This window comes from Chroicocephalus ridibundus, chromosome 9, assembly GCF_963924245.1.
Source record: "Chroicocephalus ridibundus chromosome 9, bChrRid1.1, whole genome shotgun sequence".
Lineage (NCBI taxonomy): Eukaryota > Metazoa > Chordata > Aves > Charadriiformes > Laridae > Chroicocephalus > Chroicocephalus ridibundus.
The window spans coordinates 4873249-4893012 of NC_086292.1; the positions used below are offsets into that span (position 1 = coordinate 4873249).

At 56.1% G+C, this 19764-nt stretch overlaps 1 protein-coding gene across 1 annotated transcript; it reads left to right on the forward strand.

The window, feature by feature from the left end:
• The first annotated feature begins 147 nt into the window (after positions 1-147).
• Positions 148-19662, forward strand: LOC134521115 (relaxin receptor 1-like). The gene is made up of 20 exons (XM_063347238.1): positions 148-196; positions 1239-1254; positions 4047-4053; positions 6011-6131; positions 6911-7000; positions 7113-7218; positions 7805-7876; positions 8284-8355; positions 8750-8821; positions 10026-10097; positions 11888-11962; positions 12151-12222; positions 14608-14679; positions 14862-14933; positions 15261-15332; positions 15441-15512; positions 17039-17268; positions 17668-18078; positions 18523-18738; positions 19472-19662. Exons 1-20 carry the CDS (start codon positions 148-150, stop codon positions 19657-19659), a joined length of 2157 nt encoding a protein of 718 aa, XP_063203308.1. The 3' UTR covers positions 19660-19662.
• Positions 19663-19764: the final 102 nt, after the last annotated feature.

The window sequence follows — 19764 nt, forward strand, 5'->3', positions numbered from 1 at the left end:
GGAGACATCGGTACGTCCGTGTACGTTAGCAGGAGAGGACCCCACGGCATCTCCACGCTCCCCTTCCCTCCTTCCTTGTCGCCCAGCAGCCCGGGAGGTTTCCAAGCCTTTGAGGGCCGGGGACCTGCCCTGCCAGCGGCTGCTGACATGAGGCTGCTCCTGATCATTCTGCCATCGCTTTTCTACGCTGCTACAAGTAAGTGGCTGTCTTTGCAGGTCGCGCCATCCCAAGCGGGGAGGGAAATCAGGCCGTTTGGTTGAGGGTGGGGGTGAAGAATTTTAAGAGTGGGGTTTCAATCCAGATGATGGCAGGGGGATGCTGGCTGCCTGAAAACAGCCGAAAGCGCTGTCCTGTGAGGAGAGTCGGTGTGTGAGAGCGTGCTGCTCTCTGCACTGCTTACCGTTTGCTTTTCCCGGCATCCGTGTTACCTGTAAACCCGGAGATAGCTGCAAATTGTGATTCTGCCTTTAACTCAAGAAGGAGAGCGAGCGTGGGAGCGGAGGGGGAGCAGAGGCAGCCGATGTTACAGTCTGCAAGGGGAGGGAACGGTGGGCAAAAACCAGACCAAAAAGCGACACTTTTTGCTGAAGTTAGGAAAGGGGATGGTGGAAAGGCAGGAGGCTCTGCGTTATTTCCATTTTAGTCTGATTTGTCGGTGGTTTACTTTTGTGAACGGCAATGCAAACTGTTCCTTCTCCTGTGGGAGAGCCGGGGGGGGGGGTGCTAAACCTTTCTCTCTGATCAAACAGTGAATTGCTTGTGTCTCCCTTTAGAGTGGTTTGCTTTAGGTGCAGCTCAGCCCACCTGTGTGGGAAATGTCAGGGGAATCGTGTGAGCTGTGCCGTGAGAAGGGGGTTGCAGTCCTGGGTGGGGGGTGATGGGGATGCCCCGTGGTGCGGAGAAACCGGGTGCTTAAGACAAATGGGATGGGAGATGCATCGCCCCGGCCATGTCCTGCGGCTCCGGGATTTCGCTGGTGGGATTTCCAGGGTTTCTTTGCAGACAGAGGCCATGCAGACCGAAGGCGTGCTTCATTCAGCCTGTTAGTGTCTAGAGAATCTGGTCACGGCTGTTTTCTCGGCGATGCGTGGGCTTCGTTTACAATCCTGGGTGGCCCTCGTGAAAAGTCGAGGCAGATGCTGAGGTTAATCCCGGCGACATCTGGCCGCCGCCTCTGGCTGTGCTTCCTCCTGTGGCCCTGCAGGGCCGGGACAGGAGGGTCCCTGCTGTGGCACAGTGCCCGTGCCCACCCCGTCTACCCCCGTTTATCTAATAGGCTGCATCACCCCAAAATAACCTGTTTTCTCAGTGTTTTACCTTGCCTCAAACACACTTTTCCTCTGTTTTTTGGTGTTGTTTTTTTTATTATTATTATTTTAGTTTTTATTTCGCCTTCTCCTCTGCTGTCTGGGGTTGTTTCTCTGATTTCTGTCCCGCATGATCCCTAGTTTCTCTCGCCCTGAGGGGGGTTAATACAGAAGGAGGTACTATGGGGGTGGCTGGAAAGCATCAGTTCGGCTGGGAATCTGGGGTTTGAGCATCGTTCCTAAAAAAAAAAAAAAAAAAGCAGCTATCTGTGTTTACATGTATAAATATATATATGTATAAACTCCTCTCTCTTAGTATTTACGTAGCTCCATATGTGGATACGCTCTCTGCAATAGGGAGCTGGAGGCCCTGGAGAGGTTCCTGTTGCCTTCTGTGGGTCCTACATAAATTCAGACTAAGAAAACAGACAGAAAACGGCATGGCATGACAGTATGCAACAGGGAGCCTCCCTGGATAACTAGAAATGGAACCGAGACAGGAAAAAATCTCCCTGGAGGGGCTTGAGCTCAGGTCTCAGGGCTGGGGTTGGATCTGGTTCCACTCACGGGACTTGGAGAGGGTAAAGGACACGCTTCCCTCTGCGGGGCTGCAAGGTGGCAAGAGCCAGGGGTCTTGTACTATCCCCATCCCCCCCCAGTTTGTCTTTTCTTACTCGTTCATCACCCAAAACGCTGTATTAAGGAGACGCATTTTTCCTTACAAGGCCAGCCCCTCGCCAGCCTTCGCCTCTGCTGCCCGCAAGGGCAGGACCCGATGGCACCTCCAAAATCTCATTTCCCCTGCCACCGCTCCGGCTTCTTTTAAGAGGTTTCCCATTTGGCAGATTTGCTGTGAGACGCTTTTAATTGCCCTTAATCTTTGTCCAGGTTTCAATTCAATAGCTAGGTGTTTATCTCACCGGGATCTTGCGGAGCTGTGCCGAAGCCTGCCAGCGCGAGCGGGGACAGGCCAGCTGAGACGGAATTTTGCATGCGGGATGCTGCGAGGGTCTCAGCTGGTCCCCGAGCACATGTTCATGGGGGTTCTGAGCAAATATCGCCTCTCTTGCACTGGCAGGAGCCCTCCTGGCATTGCACCCATGGGATGCAGCAGGGTCCAGTCCAGCACCCGGCACCGTTCCCTGCGAGCACCCATGGGGAGGTCCCGTACTGAGGAGCAGCTTCCAGCTTCTCGCAGGTACTTCATGCTGATGTACAGACCAGCCTTGAGCTGTTTTGACGTAAACGTCATTTTATTTAGTTTTTCGGTCCTGCTTTTATTATTGGGTGTGATCTGCCAGCATGAGGTGTTTTTAATAAGCGTGATAAAACTCTTTTATTGAAGTATTAGCACTCCACGGCTCTATTAGAAATAAACTTACACTTCAACTTGGCTCAAATTTTTATTGTATTCGCTGCCTCAGAGGAACAGGTGCTTAGGAAAATCGCAATGAGCAGTCGCACATGATGAGTTTGCATTTGTCCATCTTGCAACACGTAAATTTGTTAGAGCATTTGCTTGTGCGTGCTCCCCTACAAGATATCAACGTACCAGAGCTTTCCACTGGTTTTTATTCCCTCCTTGGATGGGTGTCCTTGCTCAGGGGCTGATTCACACCTCCTGAACCTCTGGTGACCGGTCTCGACCTGCTGGCAGAGAGAAACTCCATGGGCACCAGCCCCGCTCCTTGTAAAGCGTTTTTTGTCACTGGTTTTAGTGTATAAAACCGAATCTTGCCAAATCAATTCCCCTCCCAGCTCAGTTGTAACTAACAGGGAGAAGTAAAAGATGGATTGTCGCTTTTCCCCACACCCCCCGGTTTTCGGCAGCATCCCAGTCTGACCGGCTGGGAAGAGATGGGGTGAGTCACACCGTTACCGGAGGAGACACCTCCAAGTGAGGTGTTATTCCAGGCACCAGCTTTGTTCTAGGTGTATCGTTTCATGCTGACAGTGATGTTTCTGATGCTTCCCAGCCGGATGGAGGTTGGCACCTAGAAAGCCCTATTAATTTTGGAGCAACGCAGGCAGTGGAAGGCCATGCACAGGTCAAGAATGGCTGGTAGAGCCTCGTACCACATGTCTGCAGGAGCCCGCGCCGGGGAGCAACCTCGGCTGGCTCCATCCCAGGGCACTGCCAACCCTTTTCTCACTCTCCCCGTCGTATTTCCATAACATCCCCCATCCCTGCACCTCCTTCCAAAACTGATGTGGAGAGCACCGACCCTCACCACACCCCTCTGAGCTTTGGGTGGACCAAAATTTGCTCTTTACTAGTAAGATACTGAGGTGCTAAACCCATCATCATGCAGGACATCTCTCTCTGTGTCTATCCTCTTGGAGAGGTTTGGCTTCATAAAGCCAAACCACATCCAGAAGTATTTAAAGTCACTGAGGCTCTGCACTAATGAGAGGTCTAGGACAAGGCTGTCCTGTAAGGAGCCCCGCCTTGGCAAATTCCCTGGGAAATGACACTGGAACGGGCGCAGGAGCTGCCTGTGCTGCCTGCACCGCTCACCGGGGAGAAACAGCCATGTGCCGGCTCATGTCTTCCTTCTTTTAGATATATGTGACATTGTCACGGCATTTGGAGGCTGGGAAGAGAAGACCTCCAGCTCCAGCACGGGCGGCAGTCCTCGCCCGCATCTCCGGTGACTTGTCTGTCACAGCCTCGACTCGTGTCTGTCGTGTGATCAGAAGAAAATAGGTGTTCTTGCTCCCAGCTAAAGGAACAAAAGATCACGCGTAAATGAATTTTCAGTGACAAATTTTTACAACATTTAATAGCAGATATGCTTTTTAACGTCCCAGGCAGACAGTAATTCGTTTGACAGTTGTTACGCGTTTCGGTGTTCTGCAGTAGCACGTGTGATACCCCTGTGGGTTTAGACACATCTAAAACAGAAGTACAGCCACGAGCATTTATAAAAATCTAAAATTACCTCTTGCTTTGCAAAAAAGACTAGCCAAAGGCAGGCACTTCTGAAACAGAGGTCTCTGGAAGCCCAATGTACTATATGGGCTGTACGAAGGCTACAATGCAGATTTTTTACTTAGGGGTAAAAGGGACGTGGCTCTTTCTGCCAGTGTGGAGCCCCTGGCACAGGAGCTCCCTGCAGGGTCGGGACAGCCCAAGGGGTCCCCAGCTGGGGAGGGAGAGCTGCCCCCCACCAGCTCCCATGGCAGCACAGCCTGCTCCGAGGCAAGGTGATGGCTCAGCCTTCACGACCTTGTAGAAATGAGGTTTCCCTCCACGTCCCAGGCTGCCCCGTGGCTGGGATATGGGGTCCCGGCTGATTCAGGGTGGGAGACGAAGAGGAACAATGGCGTGGGTCTGTTAAAAATGTCACTTGGACCAGCTTTATGGCTTCAAGTGGATGGAGATCCCTTCCAGAGGTCCTTGGGATGGCTCCAGTTTTCAGGAAAGATTTATGGGGCCACAATAAACTCTGCTCCAAATCATAAAACACTTTGAATCATGTTGATTAAATCCATCATTTTTTGCATGTCCTTACTTTCCCCTGAACAAACACCCAGATGCGTCAGTAAATCCCGGGAAAGGTTTGCAGGACCCCTGGCCGGGCAGAGAAGTCCGGGCAGGGATTCAGGCAGTGCATGCTGTTTACATCTAGCTCAGCCAGCTATTGCAGAAACTGGGGATATTTCTAGCCTAATGGAAAACTTCCTCAGGTCCTGGCATGACCTGTCTGCGGGAAAACGTCGCTGGCGTGGAGGGGGCACCCACGGTTCAGCTGCTGGGGTGGCTGGAGGGGACCGTGTCCATGTGATGCTGCCTTCAGGGGCATCGGGAGTCCCCACCAGTCACCCCCGCATCCTCTCCATCACGCCACAGTGCCTGCTGATGGGATGGTTAAGGGGGGGGGTGAGTGTGAGTGAGGCAAAGTGCTTTTAATTGTAGCATGCACCATTAGCCATTAATACCCTGGCAGACGGAGAAAATCCTGAGCGACAAGCTGGGTCCCCCCCCAGGCCGTGTTCCCCCGGTGCCTGACGGCTGCCACTTCCCAGGGCCTTGATCAAAGCGGGCTGTGGAAACGTTTAGCTGGATCTGAAGCGTGCCTCTGCCATGGATAATTGCAGGATATTAACGAACAGGGCCCTGGCTATCTTTGACGGCTCTGATGGAAAGGACTCAGCGAAAGGGGAGCCGGAGCTGCCCAGACAGCCCTGCACCCGGGGATGGAGCTGCACCTCCGGGACAGGGGTGGCCTGGGGAGGAGGGATGGGGGGGCCAGTTTGTTGGGGCTCTCCATTTCCACGCGCTCCTCAGCAGAACTGTCTCTGCCTGGGTGCCCGGGCTCCAGGGCGGCATTTTGCCAGCTAAAAGTGCTCTGAAAGCAAGGGTTTGGGTCCCTCCTTTCCCCTGGGGCACGCTCGTGCCTCCTTGGTGGTCTCCAACACCTCATCAGCTCGCACTTGCTCTGGCCAAGCATGGTCTCGTGGGGTATTGGTACGGCAATGCTGGTCCTCAGCATCAGCGCAGGCACCCTTCAGCACCCCCCCAGCCCTTCTCTGCCCCAAAAGGCACCGGATCTGGGCACAAAGAATGCGGCCCAAGGAGCCCAGCGCCCCAAAGGTGATGGCACAGCACACGTGAGGGGTCCAGGGGTGGGAGGTGCTGCCCCAGCGCTGAGCCTCTCCTCTTACTTGGGCAGAGCCTCCTCTGATCCACTCCCGGCAGGATGGGCACGAGTGTCCCTTGGGGCAGTTTCCCTGCGGCAACCTCTCCGTCTGCCTGCCCCAGGCCCTGCACTGCAACGGGGAGGATGACTGCGACAACGGGGCTGACGAGGAGAACTGCGGTAAGCAGCAAGCCCCTCGCCAAGAGGGATGCCCTCAGAGTGAGTAACCCCCGGACCTGGGAAGGCCAGGAGCCGGGACCACGAGTGCAGTAAAGCAGAGCTTGCTCTACCCCTGGGGGGTGTAAAGAATCCTGGATCTACCCCATTATCCAGCCGCTTCCCCGGCTCTTGTGTTTCCACACCATCCTGGCGCAGTAGCCATATGTGCCCCAGGGAGGAGCTCATCCATCAGGGATTCTCCCGGGATGGGGTGCAGAAACCCCTCGTTGCTACAAGGCGGGGGCAGTTATTTCTGGGCAGTGGTGGAAAGGCAGAGGAGCAGAGGGGCTCAGCACTGCCGGTCAGGGCACACGGGTTCAGCAGATTTAAAGACATGAAATTAGTTCCTTTTTTTTTTTTTTTTTTTGCACAATCCCCAGTGCCGTTGTGGGGCTCTTCGCTCGGGGATGCTGAGTTGTAGGAGCGTAAACGAGTTAGAGACTGGACAAATTCATACCCTTTTGGGAGCTGGTTAACTGAGTAGCTTGGATGCAGCGTCGGGTTCGGGATATCCTTAAAGCGGGCTGAGTGGGGTGCTAGAAATAGAGGAAAGAAAGTTTTATTGTGGCTGTGCTTGGAGACATGTCATGGGGCTGGATGAATCCCTGTTCTGCCGCATTGCAGCTGCGGGGGGGGCTGGAGCCAGATCTCCAGGCTGGGATGCAGCACCCTCTCCCAAAGCTGCTGGGGCTTTTGCCGGTGTCCACGTGCCTCTAATGGTGGTCCCCTCTGTCCTGCAGTGGATGACAGCGGCTGGCTGCAGATCTTGGGCGACATGCTGGCTGCGAGGAGCGGCAGGATGGCGGTGGAAGATGAGGGTGACGCCTGCTGTAAGCCATTCCTCCCCGGGGCCGAGCATCCTTCCTCACCCCGTGGGTGTCCCCTGCCCTGCACGGGCCCCCTGTGCTCTTCCCTGAGCGCGTCCCCTCGGCTTTCCCGCAGGGCTGGAGCTCTTCCCAGAGCGGTGCCGGTGCTGGGGAAGGGCTGTAGACTGCACCGAGCAGGACCTCGCCACTGTCCCCTGGGTCTCCTCCAACGTGACCAGGATGTGAGTAGCAGGGGGTACATGCACCCTCTCCCCCGGGAGAGACACTGCCACCCGGCAGGAGAGCAAGCTTAGAGGGAAGGATATAAAATCCCTGGCTTTTACTCGTTGTCCCTGGAGCCAAAGAAGCAAAGAGCCCTTTCCATGCCAACAGACCACTCTCTGCTGAGTTTCAGCATCTCGCTGCAACCCTCCCACTACAGCACCGGGCTGGGAGCTGGGAACGGACGGATCCCGGCCGGGTGAGGACTGGGGAGCCTGCCTTTGCTGCCAAGCCTCCCATCGAGATGCACAGGGTTAGAAACTGTCGGCAAGGTCCTGGCCTGAGGTGCCTTTGCACACACGAAGCAAGGGCTAGGAAGGGAGGAGAGTGTGGAAAGACTCATCTGCAGCAAATAACGCTCGCAGATTGGGAGGGCAATTAGTCATGTAGCATTAATGAAGAGCAGCTGCCTTGCATTTTGTCTGCATTGCACAAGAAGAGGAGGTCTAGTCTTGGCTGTTCTCCTTTTGTAAAGGACTCTCCTATGTCCTAGTCTGCTGGCCCTGGGTTTGATCTTTTTTTTCTCCCCTTCTGTTTTCCTGCTAGGGACCTGAAGAAAAACAAAATCCGTTCTCTGCTGGATAATCAGTTTGCCAGGTACAGGAGTCTGGAGAAGCTGTGAGTATCTTCTTTATGCCACTCTAGCTTGTTTGTGATAGAAGGGGAGAGCGGTGGACGCTCAGGTCAGTAGCGGCGGGGCCGTGTGTGGAGGAAGAAGTGTGTGAAGCAGCTCAGAGCAGCTGCTTGTGGCCGTCGGGCACCTGTACTTCAGCTTCCTTCCCTTGGCATGGAGTAAATGAGGCAGAGGGGGAAAACAGCCTCTCCAGGGCTGCTTGAGACAAGAAGCCCATGGCAGAGCAGGAGCTGCAGCCCCGACCTCCGTCCCTGAGCACTAGAAGCCACGTGTCTGGTGTCCTGCAGTTGTGGGCACATCCCTGTCTTCCCTGGGGACCACAGACTCCTAGAATCCCTTAGAAAACATACTTCGGTCTCTTTTCTGTTTGTTTTGTTTTGTTTTTAAATAGGTTTTTGCAAAAAAACAAGATCCGCTTGATCTCACCCAAAGCCTTTGCTGGACTTTCTCAGCTTAAAATGTTGTGAGTAAAGGTGGTGTCTGTGTTGCGGGGCCCTGGGGAGGGGAGCCCTGGGATGGACACGCTCCTCGGCTCCTCTTGGCATGAAGCACAGGTGGCTCCGGGCCAGGTTCTGAGCCCTTTATCTTGCCCCTGCAAGAACAGCATGTATCAAGCATGCTTTAAGCTGGAGTTGCATGTATTTTGGGTGAACACGGAGCAGAACAGAAGCGTTTCCCCTCCTACAAACACTGCTGTTCCCATCCCGTCCATGCTTAAGCTGAGATCCTGCGTTTGAGCTGCTAAGGGAGGTGGTGCCCCAGGCACCCAAAGCCAGGGGCCATGGGCAGCTTGGGAAGAAGCTTTAGCGAAAACGGGTTTCATCGGCAGCAGTGCCTGAGGATCGCTCTGGTTCCAGGTTCCTCAGCCACAACAGGATCACGCAGCTGAAGCCCCGGGTTTTTGAGGACCTGCATCGCCTGGAGTGGCTGTGAGTTCCTCCGCCGGTCCCAACAGCATCAGACATGGCTGATCCCGACTCTTCCTTGCATTTACCATCATTTCATTTCTTTGGGGGTGGGGGGAAGTGGGCACGATGGTTTCAGGGTGTCTGTAGTAACATGCCCATGCTGGGGGGCCATGGTGGTGATGGGTGGGATGCCCGGCTGGGTCTCTACTTCCCCACCATCCCTGGGGACCAGGACACACTTAGCTTCTGCTGCAGTTCTTTTATGAAAGTTCTACTTGAGTTTCCCTCCCCTGTTACTGGGGTCACGTTTAGCACAGACTGGACATGGTCTTGTCCAAAATCTCGTTATGGCTGGCTGATCCCCATGGATACTCACCCTGCCATGGTCCCCTTGCCGGTCCACAGCGGCAGAGCACAGTGATGGGCTTTGCACAGAGCCAGCCTCAGCTCCCGGGCTGCAGGTTTGTGTATAAAAGGCTTTAAGTGCGCTGTTAAACACGGAGATTTGCAGTTCCATCACCTTGAAAAATACACGCCTAAATTGAAAGTACAGCTAATATCCTTCCCCTCTGTTTATTCTCAAAGGCTCCCTTTGATCTGGGCTCGTGCGGTGTGTGGTTTTTACACATGGAGCTTATAAAGGTTTCGCTCCAGAAAAGAAACCGTAAAGGCCGCTTTACAAGACGGTTCGCTCCTGCTCTGCGTTTGCAGGAACAGCTCGGGCAGGTCCGCCGCCCCCCAGGCTTCCCTCCTCTTACTGGCCATGGGACCAGCTCGGTTATTGCTTAAAACAAAGAGGGACAACACAAGGATGAGCAGCTCGCGGAGGGTGGTCTGTGGTGCAAACAAGCCAGAGGATTTTTGAGAAGCCCAGCATGGCCCTGAATTCCCCAAATGGTTTCTAATTTATCTCTGTTTCGTAGCAGAAGAGAGGAAAAAAAAAATAAAAAAAAAATCTAACAGACCCTGACTGTGAAGGAATCCAGACTGTGCAGCTGGATCTGACGTTTCAGCTAGGGCTGCTGGGGCAGGATTCCGGGGGGGTGAAGGGGCTTCAGAGGGGGGCAGCCCCCCACCTGGAGATGGGTGTCTATGGAAGCTTGTTGGGGAGAAGGGACAAAGCCCCCTCCTGCCGGGGCAGCACGAGTGCTAAATGTGGGGGCTTCCCACTGCCTCCTCACCCTCTCCACGTCCCCTCCTCTCACTTCTCCGCTTCTCCTTCCAGGATGCTGGACAACAACAGGATTGCCACGATCGTCCCCGCGACGTTTGCAGGGCTGAAGTCTCTGTATTTCCTGTGAGTAGAGGCTGGGGGCAGCCCTCCGCGGGGTTTGGGGGGATCCCGCTCCATGGGTGTCTGCCTGGTACCTCCTGCAGCCCTTTTCCAGGCAGCTTCCAGCCTTTTTCAGGGCAAGTCAAGGACGCTGTGGCTTCCTCGCCTCCCCCAGGGTGCGAGGGGTGACAAGGTGTCTGTCTCACTCCCGTTTGCAGGGGGAACCAGCAGGCTTTGCTGGCGCTGCTGCTCCTCTGTGCCATCTCCTGCCCCCAGCACACCCAAAACCCAGGGTTTTTGTTTTTGCTGGGGACAGGGATAAGCAAGTCGCTGGGGAGTTTGGCCTGAGCAGAGCCTCAGCACCTCCCGATGAGCAGGATGGGTAGCGGCGCCTGCGGGTTGGGTTGCCGGCTGCTTTCCTTCAGTCGGCGACTGCAAGCGGGATCCGATGCTTTCCCGAACTACTGCCCTTCTGCCGGCTGTCTTCACACCAGGTCATCTCAAGCCAAGGGGTCTTTAAGGCCCAGCCGTTTCCAAGACGGAGGTACAGGGTAACAAATTTGCTTTAACCACCATAAAAACAATTTTGCAATCGCTCTAAGATGACTTTAACACCTTTTCTGCAGTCCGGAATACAGATTGGAAACCTTGGCAGCAGCCTGGAGTCATCGTTAGGGGAGAAGTTTTGGCCGTTATAGTGGAAAAAACACGTGTGTGTGTGTGACTGCACAGACACACATATATATTCACGTACGTCTGACCGCGTTTTAAGCTGTATTCTCTGGGCGGACACCTGCAAGGAGAGTGCTTCAGCCATGGTTGCTGGTCCAGGCTCACACCATCTCTGCTGGAGATGTAACTGCTGGAGTTGGCTGGAAAAGCCTGAAAGTTGGGTTTGGGGGTGTGCAGGGCTCAGTAACTGCCGTGCCTGGGGATGGGGGAGCCATTGGCAGGTGGGGGGAAACAGCCTGGGGGGCTGGCAGAGGACTTGGGGAAGAGGGGCTGTGACCCTGGGACTTCACTCCTCTGCAAAACCTGGCTAGCACTCGGTGTCCAGAGACATGTCCCCGCTCTGTCCCCAAAGGAGGAGCCGCGTGGGCTGCGGGGGACAGCCCTAGCCCTGGGGGGACGGAGCTCCTCTTGGCCGTGCGTTCCCACGTTGCAGGCAGCAGCGCCGCTCTGCTCAGTGACGTGCTCTGTTTATCCCTCCGCATTTTTGTTAGCAAATCAAATAAACTAAAACTGCGGTCACAAAACGTGCAGTGAGGAACACTCTGCAAACAGGCATGTGCAAAAGTGCTGGGAAAAACACCAGCGGGAGCTCAGGCTATAAATTTGCCTTTACTGGCTGTCACTCCAGGGTCACTTGCTGCCGCTTTCGTGCACTGTTCTCCCAGTGACGTGCCCGTCACAGCTCACTGGAGAGCATCTCCCACAGCGGCTAAATGTGCCCCGTACCATTACCTTTACATCTTTCCCAAAGGAGGTGGATGAAGCTTGGTACTGCCATTAACGGCCGTGTGTGCTGGGTCTTTGCCTGAGGTGGTGGCAGCTGAACTCGCTCCATGGTTTTGTGTGGCCATGGCACGCAGGAGCTGGTGCAGCCACCGCCTGGCTGCTCCCCTGGGCTACACACACAAGCAACCCATACAGTGCAGATATCCCCGCCCAGTTAAATCCACGGACCAGCAGAAAGCCCTTGTGAAGCCCCCATGGTCCAGGAGCAGCAGCAGGACCCTGTCCATGCACAGGGTTGTGTTCTGCAGGGACGTACAATGCCGTAACCCCATTTTTCCTTGTTGCCTCCCAACCAGGTACATGTTGAACAACTCTTTGACTCAAATACCCAACGCCTCCCTCTGCGCAGAGATGCCGAAGCTCAGCTGGCTGTGAGTACCCAGCTCCCCAGCCAGGCTCCTGGAGCAGAGAAAGGGGAGAAAAGGGCTGGGAGCATCCCACAGGGGATGGGGGCAGAGGAGTGGAGGGGCACGCAAGAGGTGAGGGATCATGCTGGGCAGTCCCTGGGGATGGAGGGGGAGAGCCCAGGGAGGTGGCAGCCACGATTGCCTTTCTGCAGGGAGCTGGAAGGGAACAGGATCCGGGCGGTACGCAGGGCTGTCTTCCAGGAGTGCCACGACTTCACGGTGCTGTGAGTACCTCGGGGTCCCCGCTTGCTGGTGCAGACCCCGTCCTGTTGTGGGTGCATGGAGGGAGGACAAGGGATAGCCGGCACTCAGCTGGGACCCCCATTTCCCATTACTCTGGGCCGGATAAGGGGCTGTTGTCTCGCATTTAGTGGTTTCAGCCCACACAGAATCAACAGGGCAGTCAGCTTCATGAAGTCTGTAGGGACTTGACCAAGGGCCCCAGAGCCTCTTCCAAGGTCTCTGTGCTGGAGGATGGCTGACCCTGGGTTGGGGACCTGGTGGGCTCATCCCAGGCCCCCGTCACCAGCCCGCGGGGGCTGCCAAAATCAAAGGGGGACCTTCGTCGGGTGGGAGATAGTGGCAGGACACGGCATTCCTATGGTGTGCGAATACCAGGGCTCGCAGCCAGCCCAGACTCTTCCTCTGGCATCCAAACCCCCTAAAAATATCCCTAAGGAAGGCCATAAAGCTTGTGAGACGGCTCTATGCGTGTCAAACAGTGTCTGGCTCTGTTTCCTCCCCTCCTGCCTGGAGCCTGCTCCTGCCCCATGCCGTCTTGCCCAGGTGCCCTCCCGGTGCTGACAAAAGCGTAGGATTCACATTGATGACCTCTCCCAGGGTCTGGTTGTCCTGCATATGGTGGCCATATATCTCCCAAAGAGATATATACAGCCCCTGGAACCTCTGGAGTTAAGGACAGGAGAGTTGTGCACCGTGCAGGTGTTACCCATGAGCAGAAGGCTACCAGCGGCCACAGGGTGGTGGCGGGAGAGCAGAAGTGGGATGGGGAGCCAAGCCATCCTCCCAGGGGATCAGCAATCACCTGGAGCACTGGGAATGCATCGCAGGACCCTGCGCCAATGCTGCTGGATCAGTGTAAGCAAGTAAATCCAGGGCTTATCTGGACAGCAGCTGATAGAGGGCTGGGCTGGGATTGTCTCTGGCGGGAGCTGCTCTCCCCTCTCCTTCCCCGGCCATCGCTTTCCTGCGAGGTGCAGCAGATTATTCCCCTGCCCCGGGGGCAAACGCAGGAGCAGCAGCACCCCAGTGAGGAGCAGGGTACGTGGCCTGAGCGCTGCCTTCTCAAAGCCGCTCTGACCTCCCGCGCAGACATCTGTGAAACGCTCTTCAACTCCCCGCAGCTCCCGCGGGAGGACCCAGCAGGTGACACAGACGCTGAGCGGTGTGTTTGAAAGTTGGGCCACTCTGGCAGGGCGATGTTCCACCCTGTGCCCACCTCACAGTCCCTGGCCAGGTGATGAAGAGGAGCCGCCCCAGGCTGGCCCCTGGGGAGGTGGAAATGGCCGTGGGGTGAAGATCCCCTTCGCAGTTTATCTGGCAGTCCCTGGAGGACAGATCTTGGTCCTCCTCCGACCACTGCCCCCACACAGTGTCTCTGAGGATGAGTGCGTTGGAAAGCTCTGCTGTCACTTTCCAGATGAAGATTGCTGCACAAAGATCCCGTTCACTTCTCCGCCTTTCTTGGAGAAGCCCCAAAAGGCATTTAATCGCCAAAATATGCACCCTTATATGTTTTTTTTCACCAGTGAGAGCTACTCGCACCCCCCAGTGCCGGGTGGGTGAGCGCCTGCCCCACCATCCATCCTTCCTCCCGCAGCCGAGTCCGTTGGCTTTGATCAGCAGCGTGTTTCCCAGGGCTGTTATGGCAGTGCCATGGAAACGTCTGTACAGGCAAGACGGATGGCGTAAACACGCCCTGACGGTGACACCGGCAGAGGAGACAGCTTCACAAGCAGAGGCAGCAGATGAGACAGGGGCTCATGTTCAGGCTCTGTGGGATGAACCATTCTGGCTGGACTCCCCCAACTCCCCCCATCCTGCCCGGCCGCACCATGGACCAAGTTAGATAGGGCTGCCCTGGTTTGTGACTGAGCTCAGTGGAGTCCAGCTGCTCCTTGGGACCATCCCTGGGTCATGGCACCCATGGGGTCTCTCAGTGCCTTCATGCATGTGCTGTCCCACAGGATTCTGCTCCTGCTGTTCCGAACCCATTTGTGTTTCTTGATGCGCCATGCTGGGAGTTTACCTCTGAGCGCTCGAACGAGCTCTGCTCGTCTTCCACACTTCTGATGGGCTCTTCTCTGAGCTGTGGGCTTGTGTGAGATGGAGCCTTGCACCTGAGAGCTGGGTTCTCTCTGGCTTAGACCTTCCCCACAGCAGCGGAGCATTTGGCGGCTGGAGGTGACAGTCGTGGCTCAGTGCATTTGGGAGGGACATGGCAGGTCTAGGTGCACCCTGTGGGTGAGCCCCGTGCAGTACTGGCACCCCTGGCTGCTCACGGCCAGCCTGGAGGTCAAACGACGCTCCCAAAGGGCTTGTGGGGCTGTGCCATACCCCCACACTCTCTCCCCTTCCTTCTCCTCCAGGATCCTGCGCAGAAACAAGCTCAGGTGGATCCAGGATGGGACATTTTCCAGGCTGAGCAGGCTGGTGGAGCTGTAAGTTTCCAGCCATTGCCTGCCCTGACTCCCGCAGGCAGGGGCTGTGCCGGGGGCAGCAGTGGGGGTCTTGCTGGGGACCCCTCTCTGCCCCCTGCCCAGGGCAGCTCGCTGCTCAGCACCCTTGGGTGCAAGACCTGGTGCCCTCGACCACTTCTCAGACGCTGCTCTCCTCCGCACAGCGACCTGTCGTCCAACAGACTAGATCACCTCCCCTCCTCTCTGTTTAACGGCCTGGCTGAGCTCCAGCAGCTGTGAGTACCGGGGCTGCACCGCCCCAGGGGGGTGTCCCTGCCCCCCTGCAAGCGATAGCGTGCCCTGCGGGACCCCTGCACCTCTGCATCGTGCTGGGTACGCGTCCTTGCTGCAGTGCCGTGGTGGCCCCAGCAGGATGGGCTCCCTCCTGGTGGGTCTGCCATCATAGACGGCACCATTGTAGACCCTCTGCTTTGGGGCTGCAGATTCTGGGGAACAGGGAGTGCAGGGAAAAGCCATATAAATACACCCCTTTGCCCTCACTTCCAGCTACTCTGATAGCTTCCAGATGGAGAAAAAATACCAAAGACTTGTCTCTTTTTCAGGAATATTTCCTACAACCCCTTGAGAGAGATCTTCCCCAGCCAGTTTGAGAGCCTGCCCCAGCTACGGTCCCTGTGAGTCCCGCAACATCCCCCATCCTACAGCGCTGCCTCCGCCTTTGGCAGCCCCAAACCCAGACCAGGGCTGCTCACAGCATTCCCTGTGCTGGTTTCCTTTTGCAGGAGCTTGGAAGGGCTGGAGATTCCCAACATCCATAACCTGACCTTCCAGAAGCTGACCACCCTCTCCCACATGTGAGTGGGGGGAGCGGGCGGCTGCTGCTGCCCTGGAACCCATGCTTGGGGGTGGAGAGGGAAAACGGTTCACTCCTTACACAAGTGAGCAGGTTATTTCAGCCCACTGGAAGCCCCCGAGCATGATGATACTGCTTAAATCCCCCCAGGGCAAGTGGGTGTCTCCTAGCTGGGGCTTACTTAGAGCAAGGGGAGCATTTCGCCCATGGGAAGGGAGAAATTTGCAGAGCCTTGGGTTCCCCATCTGGGTGCACACGCGATACGAAGAGCGATCTGCATTTCTGAAGGTGCACGTTGCATAGGTGATGCGGGCAAGGTAGGCTCGGTCAGCCAAGGCGTGCATCGGTAGTAAGCTGTGTGCTGAAAGCTGTGGTTGAGTAACCCCATTAGAGGCCCTTTTGCTTGGGTCTGAAATAATAGAATCACAGAATGGTTCGGGTTGGAAGGGACCCTAAAGATCATCTAGTTCCAACCCCCCTGGTTGGCCATCCAGGCCAGAACCCCAGAGATGTGCAGGTAGAAAGGCTGGACAGGCATCGCAGGCAGGGTGGCAACAGGACTGCGCAGCCAGCTGGGAGTGCTTCGGCTTCTCTTTGGAAGGAGAAAAAAAAAATCATTAATTTTCTCCAGATGCACATTTTAAAGTACCTGTAATGAAAGACAACTACATCTTCCTTTTCGTAATTGGTCTGTTTGCACTATAAATATGGTACATGTTCTACCTGACTTGCTAATAAGCAATCATTTTCTCTCCTTTTATCTATAATTAAGCAGAAATGAGCCTCGCATTTCAGTTTTGTAGTCATTTTCTAAAGTAGAGTTTTGCTAAGCTTATAGGGGTTGGCTTTTATAAGTCTTGAAAAGATTAATCTGAAATAACATGCAGGGGAAAAAAAATGTGAATCCCTGTTAATGGAACATGAAGGATTTGAATAAGGGATTGATTTTTTAAATGTTAGTTTGTGAGAATCATGGGCTGGAGGAAAACACTCTTGTACTTACCAGTTGAGAGTGCTGAATAGTTGCAGATTTAAGAGCGTGGCTGTGGTACGTGATCCAAAAAGCACTGGGGTGCCTCCAGACGGTTTTGCAAAAGCTTCGGGGTGTTGTTTATTCAGTGTCCAAATCCATCTGCAGAACTGTGCAAATGGGGACCCCCTTGATCCAGCTCCATCAGGCTCCGTGTCCCCTGCAGATCCCTGCCCCGGGGCGCTGTGGTGGGGAGGGCTGTGTGCTGGCATCCCCCCCTCTCCCCGCTCCCACCCTGCGTTGCTGCCGGCTCCTTCCTCCCCCTAACCTCCCCGTCTCCCTTCCCCTGCTCTCTGTAAGCGCCCAGGCTCCTGGTTTAGTGGGATGGGGACTGAGGGGGGTGGCCCTTGTCCACCCAGACAGGGGAAAACGTGGCTGAGGGGCTGGAGGTGAGAGCAGGCAGAGCGCAGGGTGTGGGGCAGGGGGCTGTGCACGCCGGACCATGTTTGCTCCCGGTCCCAGTCGCAGTCAGGAAACCTCCTCCACCACCCCGACAGCTACTTCAAGAAGTTCCAGTACTGCAGCTACGCGCCCCACGTGCGCAGCTGCAAACCCAACACCGACGGCATCTCCTCCTTCGAGAACCTCCTCGCCAACATCATCCTGCGCGTCTTCGTCTGGGTCGTCGCCTGCCTCACCTGCTTCGGCAACCTCTTCGTCATCTGCATGCGGTCCTTCATCGTCACGGAGAACAGCCAGCACACCATGGCCATCAAGTCCCTGTGCTGTGAGCTGGGCGGCGGAGGGGCAGGGACCAGCGGGGGGAGCACAGAGGAAACCAGTGCGGATGAGCTGCCCACCAGCATCTCCCCAGGGAGGACCTGTCTAGCTGATGCCAGCCCTCCCCAGCACAGCCAGGGCCCGCTTGCTGCCACCTTGCCCTTTGTGCTGATGGCAGATGGGTTTCTGGGCATCCCTCTGTGCCTGGGGCATCTCGGCCCCCGCTCTCAGGTCTGTGCTCACAGGCACCAGTAGGGCAGCTCTTTTATGCACATATATATATGCATAAAGCCAAAGGCTGTCCAGTTTTATGATGGGTTTATGGCCATGGCATTGATGCAAAGGGCTACGTTTGCCCACTGATGCTTTTTTCCTCACGGCACCTTGTTTTCCCCCCCACCCCCAGGTGCAGATGGCTTGATGGGCATCTACCTCTTCGTCATCGGAGCCTTCGACCTCAAGTACTCGGGCGAATACAACAAGCATGCCCAGGGCTGGATGGGCAGCCTCCAGTGCCAGCTGGTGGGCAGCCTGGCCATGCTCTCCTCCGAGGTGTCAGTCCTGCTGCTGACCTACATGACCCTGGAGAAATACTTCTCTATTGTTTTCCCGTTCAGCCACCACAGAGCTGGCAAGAAGCAGACCATCTCAGTGCTAGTGGCCATCTGGCTTCTGGGCTTCTCCCTCAGCATCATCCCTCTGTGGTGTAAGGAGACCTTTGGGAACTACTACGGGAGGAACGGGGTGTGCTTCCCACTGCAGCCTGACCTGGATGAGCGGCCCAGTGCTCGGGGCTACTCTGCCACCATCTACCTGGGTAAGGCCACCTTGGGACCCGGGGATGGCGATTAAATGGGGCAGGACAGGCTTCCCTGGTGGGAGTGGGGCTGCTCAGCCCAGCTGTCCCCTCCAGGGCGTCATGAGAGCTCGCACTGCCTCCGTTAGTGGGATGTCTGACTTTACGGGGCACTGCCATCCCACTGGGACAGTGGGCAAAAAAAGGGTGCCAGCTCTGCCCTCCGTTCCGGGCTGGGGAGGGTCCCTGCTCCAGCCTGGTGCTGTGACCACCCTCTCCCCGGAGCTGGTCATGGGCATCGCTGGGCTAAGGCTGGATTCAGAACTAGCCGAGGCTGCCGAGGTGTCTCTGCCCCCTCTAGTGATAAAAGCAGGAGCAGTCCTGCTGCTGCCAGCTGTGCCGCCAATCCCAGCTCGCGAGGGTTGCGCTTTGGCTACGCTCAGAGCGAGATTTCTTCCTCTCCAGGCTTGAATCTCGCAGCCTTCATCACCATCGTCTTCGCCTACTCTGGCATGTTCTACTCCATCCGCATGACTGCGTCCAAAACAGCGGAGAGAGGTGTCTGCTCCCGGGATGTGGCCATTGCAAAGCGGTTCTTCTTTATCGTCTTCACGGATGCTCTCTGCTGGATACCCATCTTCCTCCTCAGGCTGCTCTCCCTGCTGCAGGTGGAAATACCAGGTGAACCCCTCATTCCCTGCAAGGCCCTGGAGCAGAGCCCACTGCTGCCTGCCATGATCCCTCCCAAGGCTGAGGGATTTGCATCTTTTTAGTTTGGAAAAAAGACGACTGAGGGGGGATCTTATCAACGCCTATAAATACTTAAAGGGTGGGTGTCAGGAGGATGGGGCCAGGCTCTTTTCAGTGGTGCCCAGTGACAGGACAAGAGGTAACGGGCACAAAATTGACCATAGGAAGTTCCACCTAAACATGAGGAGGAACTTCTTTCCTTTGAGGGTGGCAGAGCCCTGGAACAGGCTGCCCAGAGAGGTGGTGGAGTCTCCGTCCCTGGAGACATTCCAAACCCCACCTGGAGGCGTTCCTGTGCCACCTGCTCTGGGTGACCCTGCTCTGGCAGGGGGCTGGACTAGATGATCTCCAGAGGTCCCTTCCATTCCCTATCAGTCTGTGATTCCCTGGGTCAGCGACCCTTTGATGTGGGCACTGTTGAGCTTGGAGCTCTCTTCACCTACCTGTGGGCTGCAAGGGGAGATGGACAGCATTATTGGTTTCCCTGGGCATGTCTCCAGGGAGCAGCAGTCATGACCCTCCCACGTGGGGGGATACCCTTCCAGCCATAAGCCCACGAATGGCATGGCCCCCCTCTGCTGTGTGGGCTGGAGCGGGTGGGTTACCCCTGGGGAAGAGGGCAGCCCCCCTTCAGCTGCCTAATGTCATGTCCTTGTCGGCACAGGCACCATCACCTCTTGGGTGGTCATCTTCATCCTGCCCATCAACAGCGCCCTGAACCCCATCCTCTACACCATCACCACCGCCTCCTTCCAGGAGAAGGTGAAGGGCTGTTTGCAGACCAAGCAGCTGGAGCTGCACGAGTCTCGCAAGAGCTTTACCCTGGCAACGCTTCAGGCCAGCAGCGTTTGACCCTCCCTGGTGGCACAAAGACGCCCGTGGCTCCCCAGCCCGCCAGGCACTACCTCCAGCTCCCCCACCCCACAAGAAAGCGTATGATCCGCCCTGGGATGCTCC